Genomic DNA, 15,742 nt, shown 5'->3' with positions numbered 1-15,742 from the left:
GAAGCCTTCAGGAGCTCATTATAGGAAGTTAAAAGCTCAATTGCAATCTAGTTTGCAGCAATGGACAAATTTTATAGGAAAATATCTGAAATAGAACACCACAGACTGGGCTTTAGGCAGTAGCAATCATCCCAGTGCAGAAGAAATTGAGAAGTGAAGCGTAAATTATGGAAGTCCTATTAGTAAGGAATTAGCAGATTTACTTGAAGATAAGGAATGGAAATGAGAGGAAAGTGATGGAGAATCGTCCAGTTTTCCTGGCAACATAAAGGAGAGTGATGATAGAGAAAAATCTGTTTTACATGAAAAGGAGAGGAACGATAAAGTAGAATCAGCCTTGCATGATGACAGAAACAGAAGTGAGAAAAACTACACATCATAAATCAATACATCAGATCCTGCTTTATGACCAGCAATCCTAAAATCTGCTGATATTGATCACAGAATATCGAATGAGGGTATGATGTTTCCAGTAAATGACAGAAGCAACACTTCTCAAAGTCAGAAAAGTTGTTCATTGAACACAATGGTAATTTTCTCAGTTTGGTAGAACTCCTGGAGAAGTATGAGGATGTCATGCGTGAACACCAATGTCAAGTAGTTTGTAAAGAAGATGTGGACCATTACTGCAGCAAAACAATTCAAAACTGATTGATTGACTTTATGGTAAGGCAGGTGCTTGATAACATATTGATGCGGCTTGGCAAAGCAAAGTACTACGCAGTAATAATGAACTGCACTCCCGACATTAGTCAGAGTAAAAAGATGTCATTTACAGTAAGATTTGTTAACAAGGATGGCTGTATACAAGAAAAGGAACGTTTTATCTGTTTCTGGTCTGTGGACGACTCTACTGGAAAAGGCCTAACAGAACTGTTTATGAACATTTTGAACAAGAATAAAGCTTCAGGACTGCCGCAGCCAAGGCTACGACAACAGCGTAAACATGAAGGGAAGAAACAGTGGCATCCAGGCAAAGATCCTTATGTTGAATCCAAGAGCTTTCTTCATGCCTTGTGGCTGCCATTCCCTCAACCTGACTGAGTCAGATGCAGCATCATCTTCGTTAAATTCAATATCTCTTCGGAGTACTGCAAAGGATATACATCTTGTTTTCAGCATTAACTATCAGGTAGTAGATCCTTACGGATAATGTTACAAATCTGACTGGGAAGTCAGTAAGTGACACTCACTGGGAGAGCCATATTGACAGTGAGGTACCAAATGACTGAGGTTTATGATGCTCTGATGGAACTGGTGCAGTTAAGTAAAGCTGTGGCCAGAGTCCGACACAAGATGCAAAGCCTGGCAAACCAGATCACTGACTTCAAATTTCTGGTCTCAATTGTGGTTTGGCATAATATCCTGTTTCAAGTAAACATTGGAAGCAAGGCATTAGAAACTCAGTTGATGGACATCATGACAGCTACTACTTTCATGAGAAGTTGCCTTGATTTCGTTGTGGACTACAGAGACAACGGATTTGAAGATGCCATCACTGCTACCAAAGAAATGGCAGAAAATGTAGGAGTTCAGCCTGTATTCAAGGATAATCATATTGATCAGAAGAAGAGACAGTTTGGTTACGAGGGTAGGGATTAGGTGATGGGAAGCTCAGAAGAAAAATTCAAGAGGGAGCTTTTTTGCTCACTCGTTGACACTGCTACAGTGTCCATCAAAGAATGGTTTGGACGAATAAAGCACCACTAAAAGACCTGGGGATTTTTGTCTGACCTTAATAAGCTGCTGGCGGACAGGAAAACTGTATGGACCTTCACCAGATGCTGACACATGGGGAATGTTCAGACATCATTGATAAAGATCTCTATGTTGAATTGGACAACATCTGTGACATTTGGCAACACCGGAAGCCCTCTCCATTCCAAGTTCTCTAATTCATTCATGATGCACAGCTCAAGGACACGTTTCCTAAATGTGTGGATAGCTTTGGGGATTCTGCTCATGCTGCCGGTCACAGTTGCAAGTGGTGAGTGCAGCTTTTCAATGCTCAGACTCATTAAAACATATCTTTGACCGATGATGGTCGACAAGAGACTGACATCACTTGTTATTTTATTGGTTGAAAATGCCATTGGCCAATCTTTGGAACTCTCTGACCCTGTGCTTCAGTGCGCCAGGGCAAAGGCGAGAAAAGTGACCTTTTGAACTAAAGGACTAGGGTTAACATTCTAAGGTTGTCACCTACCATAACACTATTTAATACTGGTCCACCCAGTGTTGATGCACAATTCAATTTCTTGATGTTAGTACATTTCAGTTATTCTTAATATTAAAGTTTCTATAAGCTTAGAGGAAACCAATTTATTTTTTATTTGTTTATATATGGCATGAATAAATACAGATTTACAGTGTGCAAATTTATCATCTTATATGCCAGGGATAAATCATGCATGCAAATTGTGCATCAAAGTCGTGAAATAGGCTACAACTGCAATAAAAAATAAAGTATTCAAAAGTTTAAAAAATGGAGGGGGGACGCCAAAGATGCTCCTCACCTGCGACGTCATATGGCCTAGGGCTAGTCCTGCTAATGTATATTGCTAGCTGATTGTAAAATATGTTAAGAAATCTTATCAATATATATCTTCAAATGAAAATTAAGGGAAAGATAAGTAGAAATACATATCTTCTGAGTACTGTCTACTGTAAATGATAGGCTGATATTTATAACCTCAGTCATGTTTGTATAAATGCCTTCTAGTAGGGGTGAAGATCTGGGCTGATTCTTTCAGGTATTTCACCTGCCTTCAATATCATTAACCATAGGATGTGTCCTGGCTGCGGACCATAGTAGGACAGAAGGAGTCACTCAAGTTAATCTGTTCCTCATTTCCTGAGAGACTCCAGAAAGTAGTAGCAGACTTTTTTTTTTTTTTTTTCAAAATCAGCCACAAGGTTTCTCTTATGTAACATACCATAGGGGTCCATTCTGTTGTGCAGGAACTGAAATATGTATACAGATCATTTAAAAAGATTAATGAGAAAATTGGAGCTGTTGTGTCTTCAGTATGAGGACTAGCTGGCTGAAACTGAACTAAGAACAGACTGAAATAAAGCTTGTGGTTTAGGGACAAACTGAAGAACTGGTAGAGATTATTTCAGCTTCATTCATTGGTGGAGTTTGCCTGTCATACTCTTGCCATCTTAATTACTTCCCCAACTCTTCTGGATGAACAAACAGAACAGTTGCCAGACAGTTCCATAATCTACTCTGGTTGCAATTCAAGTTATCAGTTTTAATCTTTGAAACACTACATGGTTTAGGTGCAGGATATTTGAGCTGTGGTGCCAGTCCCTGGTTTAACTTGGAGAAGCTTTCTGGCACAGCATTTAGGTGAAAGGATAGATACATTTCTTTGAAATCAAAACAAATGAAATAAAAATAAAAAGAGGAACATTCTTTTACTATGCTATCTTAGTTTTGTTTCACAGAATATACAAGATCATATTCTTCCATCTGCAAAAACTTAATGCATAAGGCATTTCTGTACTTAAGAAAAAAACATTTAAAAGAATAATTTTCCACCAAAAAATCAGCAGGCTCCAAACTAGTCATTACTAGTATTGCATATCTATCTTAATCACATCTGACTTTATTTTGTTTAGAATTATATTATTTTAATTCATGATATTACAATGTGTTAGTGCCTATGATAAAGTTCACCCTTAAAATTACCTGAACGCTGCAGAGCTACTGCACCTGGAGATGTCGCTGCCATTTGTGTAACCATCACTCCATAACCAAACCTTTCACATCCACTCACCTATTCATAATAGAGATAAAAGAAGTTTGGAGAATACAACCAAGACACTCATATTCTCAAATGTTCTCTTATGTATTTTGACTTGTTCCCTGCAGAACTTTAATTTCTGTAAACAAATGTATCTAGACCAATCAGGGTCAGATTACAACACAAGCATGTTTGTTTAGCCAGTAAAGGAATCTCTCCCTTTGCTATTTCAAAGTATAAATAGCATAATATAAAGCATGTGCAACTTCAGCACACAGAATAACAACTTTTTAAGACTATAACCTTCCAAATCCTTTGCACCCACCGATTGAGACTAGGGGCCACAAAACCTTTTAAAAATCCATGTGATAACATATTTTGCCTCCATAATTGAATGCATAATTCCCTGTGTAATTTGATGTCTGGCATGTTAGATCTTGCCATTTTACTGGCAACCACTGTACCTATATTTCAATGTACATACATCACTGAGCACTGGTCTGACTAAGGATTAGGTCCCAAAATTAAATGTCGCGTAAAAAGTATCCTTTTGCTTAACATTGAGCTAAAAAGTAACAGTGATAATATGACATTATTATTGACATTTTGCAGAGTAACAACTGAAATAAAATCAATGTACCATACATTTAGAATGTCAGATTACATTTTAACTCAACTCTTCCAATAAGATAACAGATAAACAATGGTTTATGGTTTTCCCTTCTAATTACCTTAATTAAATAAGTGATTGTACTAGACTCTGACATGCCTACCTGGAGTTTTTTTGAGAATCTGCTGAACATAAAGGTTACACATTCATTGAGGGCTCCTGTATTCTGAAGCAGAAGAAGACCTTTTGGAGTAGCAGCAAAGTTTAATAAATCATCTAATAAAGTCTCTTCCCATACCATACTGAAAATGATAGAAAAATAAAATGAATAAAAAAAGATTTAAAAATAAAAGTAGTGAAAAGCAAGAGAAAATATAAACTTTTCAGGTTAAAAAAAATCTACCTTTCACTGGACCTATGTGTATGGTAGCAAGTTAAACTACTTCTTGGGGGTTAAACTATGTACAGAACAGCTGTACGGTATACAAATACTGCATCGAAATTCGAGATCACAGAAAAGATCTCACATGGTGAGATAGGATGGTCTAGTGGATAGATAACATGACCAAGAGCCAGAAGACTTGGGCTCTAATTCTCAAATCTACTGCTGACTTACTGTGTGACTTTGGGTAAGTCACCTCTCAGTGTCTCAATTTCCCCATCTGTAAAGTGGGAATACGATTGCTTTCTCACCACTGTAAAGCATATTGAGAGCTACAGTTAAAAGCACTATATAACTGCAAAATATTATTAAAACTGTTTTGTAGGTGTTATATACTAGACATGAAACAATGCTAGAAAATGGGGGCGCTGTTTATGAAAATGAGGTGCTGTTACATACAATAACCCACATCTGGGTAAGCATATGTGCATTCTTTCCAAACTATTAAAATGTGTCCACTGGAGTCCAGATACTAGTGACTCCATGTCCAGTGAGAAACATTTATATATATGTTCATTATATATATATGAATGAATTGGTAGGGTGATGGGGAAAAGGTGACTATTAGAAGCAAGTCTGAACACACCCAAACCGTCCTCTACCCAAGAAAGAGAAGCCCCGCATTGAAACGATCTCTCACTAGACACCATCCTATCACCATGGGATTCACCTTGTAATCCGGCTTCGCTGAACACATTGCCTTACTGGATTCTCATTTCTGGGTCTGAACTCCCTTGGTGGATGTTTGATTCCCACCAGCAGCAGTGACAGATATAAGCAGAAACCCCACTTCCAACAATGGTCAAACACCACCCTAGACTTTAGCCATTGTACCTAGAATCTTGAAGTTATTTCTTGTTTAGTGGGAAGCAAAAGCTTCATCTAAAAATAATTCCTCAAAGTCTCTTATTCCATAAAAAAATGTCAAATTCAGCAGTTAGGAAGGGATTGTAGTTTATAATTCACTGAAATTAACTATTGATAGGCATCTCCAGCAGAGCACTTCATATAGGGTTCCCTTACTCAACACTGATTTAAAGTCACTACAGTCACTTCACAAAAGGGAAAAAAATAAACCAACAACAAATATTGTAATTCCTATACAAATTACATATGGAAGCTTTTAGAAACTATCCCACAGCAATTAAAAGGAAAAGAAAGACACACATAAGTCTATCGATAATGTTTAATTACATATTTTTATACCCCACATTCACATGCAATGTAGAGTTCATGTATTTCTTACCATGTAAAACTTAACATACAAACATCTACTGGGGAAATGAAGTTTGCATTAACATCAAAGGAGAGATGTCTTTTCTCTCACTGTGTGACAGGCTTTCAGTCAGTATTCTGGTAATCTCCCTATATGATGTTTTGAAGGCACTGATGGTATTCTAAAAAACAGGATTTTTAACTAATAACACAATCAAAGCCATGAGAGAAAAACTGTCAGCTACTTTGTTTTACATCTTTTAATTCATATTTTCCCAGACAAATTTTGATCCACATAGACAGCAAATTATGAGCCAAATCTATATAGAACTTAGTATAACTACACAGAGCTGGGAAGAATTTTATAACTCAATGAGCCCTGTGCTAGGAAGGTCTAAAATGAGAAACCTCAGCTCAAGATATGTACCTTCGTGTAGCTACCAACCTGCTCTTAGCAAAAGCCTAAGAAAACAGATGGGCCTAATAACTGTCCTGAAGGTCAACAAATCTGGGCTGCAGTGGACTTGTGTATTTTACCCAAATATGAATAGACCCAGCAGTACTTACATGTTTTGTGACTCTTGATTTCCTGATGAAATGGAGTCTGCCCCAGGTACAGGAGTAGGAATCCTTTCTGAAAGTGAACTAGCCTATGAAATAAAAAATATAGTTATTATTACATCATTCTCAGAAGTCCTGACTACCACTAACAAAAAGGATTGAAGGATGGTCCAGTGGTTAGGGCATTAGCCTGGCATTTGGAAGATCTGAATTCAATTTCCTGCTCGGTCAACAGGCTTCCCATGTGCCTGTACACAAGGCACTTAAGGACAAATTTTAAAAGGTATTTAGGATTCTATCTGCAACTTTAGGTACCTAAATACCTTTACAAATCTGGCCCTTAGTCTCTGTGTGTCACAGATTCCCATATGTAAAATGGGGATAAATAGTCCTTCCCTGCTTCACAGGGGTATTGTGAGGATAAAGACATTAAAGATTCTGAGGCACTCAGCTACTGTAGTAATGAGCCATATAAGTGCCTCAGTTAGATAAAATAAAATAGATTAGATGAAATAAATCCTGAATATGTTTTAAAGGGAATATATTTCAAGGTGACACTATAATTTCTGTTAATAAAATATAGTTTTATTATGGACCTTTCTTTCATAGTTTTTCAATTACTAGACTATTTTTTAAATGACAGTAGCAAAAAAAAAAAAAGAAAACAAAAACTGCTCACTGTAGTACGTGCTTCTGTAGTGGGGAATTACATTGTAATTCTGCTTCTCTAAGTATGTCATTCTGGTAGGAGTCTCAGCTCCTTAGTGTGAGCCAAGCAGAACTTCCCAAGTTTTTGAGGGGTTTTTTGGTCAGTGGTAGCTGATGGAAGCACAAGTCACTACCCCAGCTACTAATGACTGAACATTAACTCTTGAAACCTCCTCGTCAGTTCTTGCTTGACCATAGTCAGCAAAGGAGTAATTCACCCAAACTGTGCTACTCCAATCACCATTCCAACTTCAACCCATCCAACATCATTTGGATATGATATCCTGTACTCAGAGTCCCTCCTTTCCAGTTAGGTCTGTTTCTTTTTATTATGTTTTCCCATAGCTCTTTTGTCACAATTGACCCAGAAATGTAAATGAGGCCATGGTCTCCAAATAACCTTTGACTCTCCAATCAGGCCTTTTTTAAAGTCCTGTAAATGTTTTGGTACTTTTTTTTTTTTCTCAATGCTTTCTTTGGTTTTCTAAAAAAACCACCAAAACTCCTATGCTTTCCTTTGACAATGGCACTGTATAATTCAAAACACGATGACTGTCACTATACTGAGATATTATCAGTACCCTTTTATGTGAGGTAAGGAAATTCAGTGTCAGGAAATAACACCTAACATTACAATATACAAAATAAAACCAAATTAATATGCTCCAAAATAAACGTTTAGATCCAGAATGTCCTGGCATATTGTGCCAGAATTCTGAATCAGAGTAGTTAAATTACATTAATAAACACCTATCTGCCAAGTTGTAAAATACTGTGGAATATTTATCAGAGGTGTGAAAATTTTAAGGTTGTTAAGTAAATATTTTCTATATCACTTATTTATCAGCAGAGCGAAAAAATCCTGAAAAAAATCTGAAAAATTGTAATTCTATTTCTATATCTTATATGGTATAGAAAGAAATGCAAATAATATATTTTTCCAATCTTGCTTAAAATAAAACTACACACTCTCTGAAATTTTGTAGATAACTTACTTTTCTTTTTAATTACAAAATTTCACACACAAAAAGAAGGAACTTTTTTATTCCATTTGCATCTATGGAGATCAGTGTTCTTAACTGTAGGATACTGGTCTCTTTACTGCATATTAGCTTTGATCTGATCTGAAGTAAGAAGTACCTTCTGAATCATCGATACAAAATTAAATATATCAAACAACCCTATCAACGTTCAGAAAAAGTCAACAACTTTGATGGGGATTCTAATGTAAAAGATATCTGATTTTTTTTTTTTTTTAAAGAAAATACTTTATTTAAGATCAATGATTTCAGATTTTTAGGTTTTAAGCGATGATGGGGATATTACACTACTTAATCAAATGATAGTGGATGTTATAGATTATATAATTTCAGATGTGTAATTTCGATGAGCATAATGAAGTTATATTGTAACATACACATGATCAAATACATCCATAATATCATTGTGTAGTATGCTATTGCTCTTTCTAGGTCTGTCAACTCTCCTTCTTTTTAATCATGCCAGCATCTGCCCCAGAATTCTACTACTGCCATATACTTGATCATGAGCACTTTTTAGTGGCTTTGCCTGCAGAGTGAAACTGTTCCTTACCTGTCTTACTGAAAAGTGCTCATGTTCAGAAGTGCAGTGCTAAAAGAGTTACTAGAGCGAGCAGGTCCATTCGTTGGGAAAGAGATACAAATATTTTGATCATGGTAAGTACAAAAAATTGAGATTTATAAGTGTCCCAACGGCGAGTCCACATACTAGTATTGAGAAAAAGCTGACACATTTGGGTTATATTTTCAAACTACTTTTACAGTTTTTATTTTGGAGGGTAGTAATGGGATTCTCCCTTTGCCCCACTCTTAGCAACTGTCGGAACCTTGCAAGGATCTACAGGTTTCTTAATGCTGACACACTGTGGAAGTACTCTACATCAGATTGCACCATAAACAGAAGGGAAAAGGGAGTATTGCCCTAGCCAGGGAAACTAGGGTTTGAGCCAGACAGGTCCTGAAAGAGAGAACCCTAAAAACAGCCAACCTTGGGAAAAAGTGCTTAGGTTGAGGGATGGCACCCACTGTTACTTCGGAAATACCTTTTAATAATAAACTACTCCACACAATGAGTAACCTCTTTTCACTTTATGAATAAGTAATTTCTGTTTGTTGCTGGGTGATGACTCCAACACCTTACAAAATGGCAATGTGCTTGCCTCTGATACTCCTAGAAACTTTTTAAAAATCATCAGATTTATCCTTTAAAACCAGCAACTCCTAATTTCAGAGATGTATCACCTGTTCAAACACTTTGGTACACTACCAATGTCTGGAACTCGTAGAGCTTTTTATAAGTTGAAGCTAATTTTAAGAAACCAGGAATGGAAAACTACAAAGAAAAATACCCAAGATGGCGAAGCTAAAAACTCAGTTTGCTTTACTAGTTTATTCAGTTCATTAGGGATGAACATAGGGCACATTCACTCTGTAATCTCAACTTGGCCTCTGATGTGGGATACAGGAAGAGCAGCTATATCACAGTTATATGTTTGATGGATTTTTCATTCTCAGTATTCTTCATATTCATCTTCTGCACATCAAATTTAGGTTTTTTGTCCAAATGATGTTCTGTGCTATGACAAGAGAATTTAATGTGCATAGAGGTTGTATGTATACCTAGCTATATCACTTGTAGCACTTCATCACAGCAGGTAATTGAAAATGCCCATCAAAAGCTTGCAGGATTTCATATATCGTAAAAATTAAATAAAGTAAGACAGACTGTTTAAGCTAGACTGAATATCATCCTCATCACAAGGATAGACAACTTGCTGAGTTACATAAATTACAGCACAATACATGTAAACTAGTTCACTGAAGTCGGCAGAATTCTAGTCCAGCGTTCTCAATGCAACAGACAGCACTAGCTTCAAGATCAACTTTGTTCCATTAGAAATCTAATTTATCATTATAAAATTGAGATTCTGGTAATAACTTATTTTATTTTCACTATTTTGAATAATTAACCTTTGCCTTTCACTGCAGTACCTGTGCACAACAGGGGCAGGAAATATCCAAAATAAACTTATGATTCAAAGTATCTCTTATTCAGACTTTAGACTACTGTAAATGAATGCTTAAATTTGGATTTGTGACTGTTTATATTACTTTAAATTATTACTTAATTAATATTGTACACACATATATATTATATTCACATTAATCATAGGGTGTATATACAGTAATGTAGTGGAAGCCGTAGCTGTTCCATTCTAACTCCTCTCTTCCCCACGTTTTCAGTCTCATATCTTTCTGAAAATTTAACCTTCAAAGCCTTTTTTTTTTCAGGGCTGGGCTGGTTTCTGTCTCTAAAGTTAATATTTTGGGAACATTTGAGCCAAAGTATTCCATTCATTTTTGAGCATGAAGGAAAAGAAAAAATTCCACCACTTTCCCAACTGAAATATTTCAATGACTTACTTTAAATCAACTCTAGCCTCAAAGTGCTTGAGGGAAGAAAATTGAAATTTGGCATGAAAATCATCTTCATCCTCTTAAACATTTGTTTTGATTTAACTAAGTTATGAATGGTTTGACAACTGCACTCTCAGAATGTGCAACAAATGTGTTTTTTTTCTTTTCACAATGACTATGCTAATCTCACAACATGCTTAGATAAGAATATGTAGCTCATGTGTGCATGACTAGCCTATCTGAGCAATTAAAATATTAGTGAATGAATAGGCAGGGCCATCCCTACCCATACGCAAAGTACGCAGTTGCATAGGGCACCAGGAAATTTGGGGCAATTTCCTGGGGCACCAAATTTCCTGGTGCCCTACGCAGCTGCGTGCTGCTCCAGCCCCTGCTCTGCCCCCGCCCCCCCCCCCCCCCACCCCCCCCCCCCGCCTCGCCCCGCCCCTGCCCCGCCCCCGCCCCCCTCCTGCTCCACCCCTTCCCCAAAGCCCCCGCCCCGCCCCATCCTGCCCCTGCTCCGCCCCAGCCCCGCCCCCACTCCTCTAAGGACTGCAGCAGGTGGCAGGCCTGCACTCACCAGCGGCGGGAAATGCAGCGACCCAGCCCCAGCCGCGCCACCAGTGAGTTCTGGGGGGCAGTTGCCCCCTGCCCTCCCCAAGGCTAGGAGCCAGGGGATCAGAGTGGAGTGGGCTGGGGCTGGGTCGCTCCACTTCCCGCCGCCCCGTGAGTACGGGGACAGGCCTGCCCTGCACTCACCGGGCGGAAGGAAGTGGAGCAACCCGGCCCCAACCCGCCCTGCTCCGCCGACTTGTGCTGGGGGGCAGTTTCCCCCCTGCTCCCCAAGCCTGCTCCTGCCCCCCCCCCCCACACACACACACACCCCGCTGGGGTGCTGTGTAGGGCACCAGAATGGTGAGGGACAACCCTGGAAATAGGGTCACAAAATAGTTTATTCACGGAGTATATTGTAAAGTAAAAGCTGCACAGCTCTTCAAGTTTCAGGAGAAGGGCTCTCTAGGACAGGCTTGCTGAGGTACACAAGATAAGAACTTCCTTGTGCAGGCCTCATAGGTGCAAGTGTTAGGGAATCTCAGTTGGGTCTAACCAATAATTTCACAGTTTGAAATTCCTTTTTTGTGTGTCTTTCCCCATCCCCACCCAAAAAATAGGAAAATTCATGTTAAAATAATGATTAAAGCATTTTTTTGTTTGTTTTAATTTTACAAGACCAGGAACCAAGAGTGGTGATTAGAAAAGGTTGGCGATAGAAAGTGATACTTTGAAATCTTCCTTTGATATGCGATGAGCACTGACCAGTGGCGAGTCACAACCCCAGAGGAGCTCTTTCATGGACAATTGTGAAAAATAAATTAATGTGTGGACAACTGAGGGCAGCCTATGTACCTCATCAGGTATGGTATAAAATTTCCCAGTTTAATCCAAAGGCATAAAACTTCCAAGCTATAAATGGGATCCTGCCATGCCCGCATGCAGATGCATAGACTCAGGAATGGGAATTATCTGTAGAGCACAATGTTGTACAATAAAGGGTCTTCTCAAGCATACCAGTGTCCCTACTACAGTGTAAATTAAATATAAAGGATTTAATCTGAAGAGCAATAGAATAGTAAAGATATATTTTTATTGTTCACAAAAAAACTTAGGTTTGCAATAAGCTAGTTACCTTCTTCCAAGCGTCAGCAATGGATTTATGCAAACCATAAGGAATCAGCACCTGCAGACCTTCACAAGTACCATACATCTGACGACACACAAAAATGAAAGCTCCTTTAAGGGCTGGCAACATCTCGGTTCCAGACAAAACAGAAATATTTTCATCAAGGAGTTTCTTTGTAAATTGAACAATTGTATGAGCTGCTGTAAGACTAGAAACAAAATAGCCCTTTTAAAACATTGTTTTGTAGTCACTAATAAACAGCATACAATTAACCATTTTGATTAGCTCATGCAATTTCTACAGCAGAAGTGTAACAGGACTGCTGGGAAGTCCTAGGGGTTGAAGTCATGGCCCCTTTCAGTTAGCCCCCGCCCCCCCCAAAAAGAGAAAAAAAGTTGTTCCAACCTCAGTCAGTGGAAAATAAAGATCACTGGGCACTTTCCTTTGGGCTACAGATCCAAACAAAACAAATGTGGAACAGATTTTGTCCACCTAGTCCAAACAAGGGTGGATAAAAATTAATGATTTTTTTAAGACAAAAATGATTTTTTAAATTTAAATCAAATTATCTTAATATAAATTAAATACATTTTTCTTCTTTAAAATGCTAAGGACTCAATTTACTATAATCTATTACAATCATTTGAATTAAATTTTAATATGTATATATTCAAGCAGTATGTTTGCTGATGAAATTTTAAAGAAAGCCAAGTGACTGAACTGTTGGAAATCACTGGTTAAGCATCTGGAACCAGGTTTATTGAAGTGCTAACCCAGCTTTTGATAGTAGCTACCTCTGCTGCAGGTACAGTGAGACTATTTACTTCATTTCAATTTATTCTACTAGTTCGGTTCAGTGACTAACTCATTCAAAATTAAGAAACCAGCTGGGAGTTGAAAAAGAAGGAAATCTCATTTTCCTCAATCAATCTATGAATAAAAACAAATTGTGAGAAGATGAGATCTACTATTCCTAAAATCTTAAACGACATAGTGACCAGAAACAATCAGTTCAACACACTAACTACAGATTATATATATATTTTGTTTCATAAATCAGTTAGTTTAAAATACAAAACATGTTTGGTAAACTTACTTTGTTTTTCAAAGTCGTTTTATTCAACTAATAAAACCATTTATAAATGTTGTTTTGGGGCATTTTCATTTAATTCCAATGTACAGACACATGCAGCTTAACACAGATAACAAGTAAAAAACTAATCTAGTAAAAAAGTGCATCATTCACCATTTTTACATAATAAAATGTAAATATTAAGAATTTGAGAAAATATATGTTAAGCTATATAACTGCTGATATAAGCAAATAAATGTGTATAGATATTTAAAGCAAAAACAAAACATATGTACTTTATAAATAACAGGGGGACAACAAATGACTTCAAGCTCATATTTAGTGGAGTAACATAATTTTTTAAAGTACTCTCTTACCTATCCTTTTTGGCAGAGTTCATGTTTCCTCCATAAAGGATAAGAGAAAGGCCATCTTCTACAGCAGCAATCCTTGCCAAAATATCAGCTATATGTATTAAAGAGGTTTCAGGGCAATTTATATACATCTGTTTTGTTAAAAAAATACATTAGTTTTTTAGGTAAATGGCTTATAAAGTTTTTTTTTACATTTGTAATATGTTTCTGTAAAATATGCTTGTACAAGTCTGGCTCAGGTCTTTAGTGACCGATGGCCACCCTTATGATGGATGTTCAATGGCCTAAATCCGTGATTCTCAAACTGAAGCCATGTCTACACTATCGGCTAAATTGGCACTGCTGCGATTGATGCAGCGGTGTCGATTTAGCAGGTCTGGTGAAGACACACTAAGTCGATGGGAGAGCGTTCTCCCATTGACGTCTGTACTCTACCTCCCCAAGAGGCGGAAGCTATGTCGACGGGAGAGCATCTCTTGTCAACATAGCACGGCGGAGACACCATTGTAAATTGATCCAAATTACGGCGACTTCAGTTACGTAATTTACATAACTGAACTAGTGTAACTTAGATTGATTTATAGTGCTAGTGTAGACCAGCCCAGATGCTTGCGAGCCACAAGTGACTCTTTAATGTGTCTTCTGCAGCTCTTTGCAACACATGATATTAAAATACTGTGTGATTTAATTATTAACCAATTTAAATTATTACTAACATAGTAAAAGCATCCTGATTGGTTAATCAATTAAGTTATTAATTTATTTGCTACGAGAGTGTGCGTGTGTGTATTACTATAGTAAATGGAACAATGAATTCACACTACTGTGGCTCTTTTGGGTAATGTTGATAGCTAATTTGGCTCCTGAATCACTGAGATCTGAGTTTCACTGGCATAAACAAAATTAATAAATGGCCTCTGTTCAAATTGAAGCACGTACACATCCTCATCATAATTATCACCTTTAATGATACTGCCAGGAAAGATTTCAGAGTGGTAGCCTGCTCCTGTATTTTCCACTCCATGCATCTGATGAAGTGGGTTCTAGCCCATGAAAGCTTATACCCAAATACATTTGTTAGTCTCTAAGGTGACACAAGGACTCCTCGTTGTTTTTGCCAGGAAAGAGTCCATGGACTGAATCAGCATGGAGAATGGACTATCCATACACTAAAGGTGATACTGTAATGAAAATAAACTATACCAATTAAGCACCTTTATAATGGATAACAACATCCACACTATCAGGTTGCACTGATTTCCAATACCACAAGAATACACTTTAACAAAAGTATTGATTTTTCTCACACATCTCTTTGATATCGTAAGATTTAAACAAACATTTTAAGTTTATTTGGGGGAACACTACAAACCTCTGTTCCATTCAGTAAATTATGAATGGGATGAAGAAGTGCATCTATCACCATATTAGAATATAAACATTCAGTAGCACATTCAGTTCGGTCACACAGAGTTTGTAGCACCTCTGTAACAAGGATTGCTGGAGAATAATTGCCTGTCAAACACAAGAAGTATTAGTTTACATTTTTAATATAAATGAACATTAATATATTATCATAACTTTTACCCAGATGCTTACTTGAGTCATCTTCAGTTGGGTAATATCCAGTCAAGAAAGAAAGAAAACTAAAAAAAGTTTGCAAACTGTTATTTAAAATGTCCAAATTAAAAGTAACCAGATACAAAAGGTATTGAATTCTTCCTTTATTCACAAAGTGATACAATTAAGAAATTAATTAAAAAGGGCAATATTACCTGTGTGCACTGTCAGAGTTGTCTTTGGGCAAGTGGGAGAGCAATAAATAAATCGAATAAATAGTACCAACAGGTCGGTTAGGGATATGAAATC

General features: G+C 37.3%; 1 protein-coding gene across 2 annotated transcripts in view; it reads right to left on the bottom strand.

Annotated features, from left to right (window-relative positions):
* The window catches only part of TBC1D32 (TBC1 domain family member 32), a 157,010-nt gene that overhangs the window by 105,472 nt on the left and 35,796 nt on the right, over positions 1-15,742 (bottom strand). For both annotated transcript variants that reach the window (XM_026649841.2, XM_026649842.2), the window contains exons 14-20: positions 15,649-15,741; positions 15,246-15,388; positions 13,877-14,004; positions 12,434-12,635; positions 6,587-6,669; positions 4,526-4,664; positions 3,698-3,785 (exon numbers count right to left, since the gene is read on the bottom strand). In XM_026649841.2, coding sequence (XP_026505626.1) covers positions 3,698-3,785; positions 4,526-4,664; positions 6,587-6,669; positions 12,434-12,635; positions 13,877-14,004; positions 15,246-15,388; positions 15,649-15,741 — 876 coding nt within the window. The remainder of the gene's footprint in view (positions 1-3,697; positions 3,786-4,525; positions 4,665-6,586; positions 6,670-12,433; positions 12,636-13,876; positions 14,005-15,245; positions 15,389-15,648; position 15,742) is intronic.

The sequence above is a fragment of the Terrapene carolina genome, unplaced genomic scaffold (genome assembly GCF_002925995.2).
Source record: "Terrapene carolina triunguis isolate 2854851 unplaced genomic scaffold, T_m_triunguis-2.0 Scaffold85, whole genome shotgun sequence".
NCBI classification, from domain to species: domain Eukaryota; kingdom Metazoa; phylum Chordata; order Testudines; family Emydidae; genus Terrapene; species Terrapene triunguis.
The sequence above is the reverse complement of the archived record's forward strand: the minus strand, read 5'-3'. Positions and strand labels throughout refer to the sequence as shown.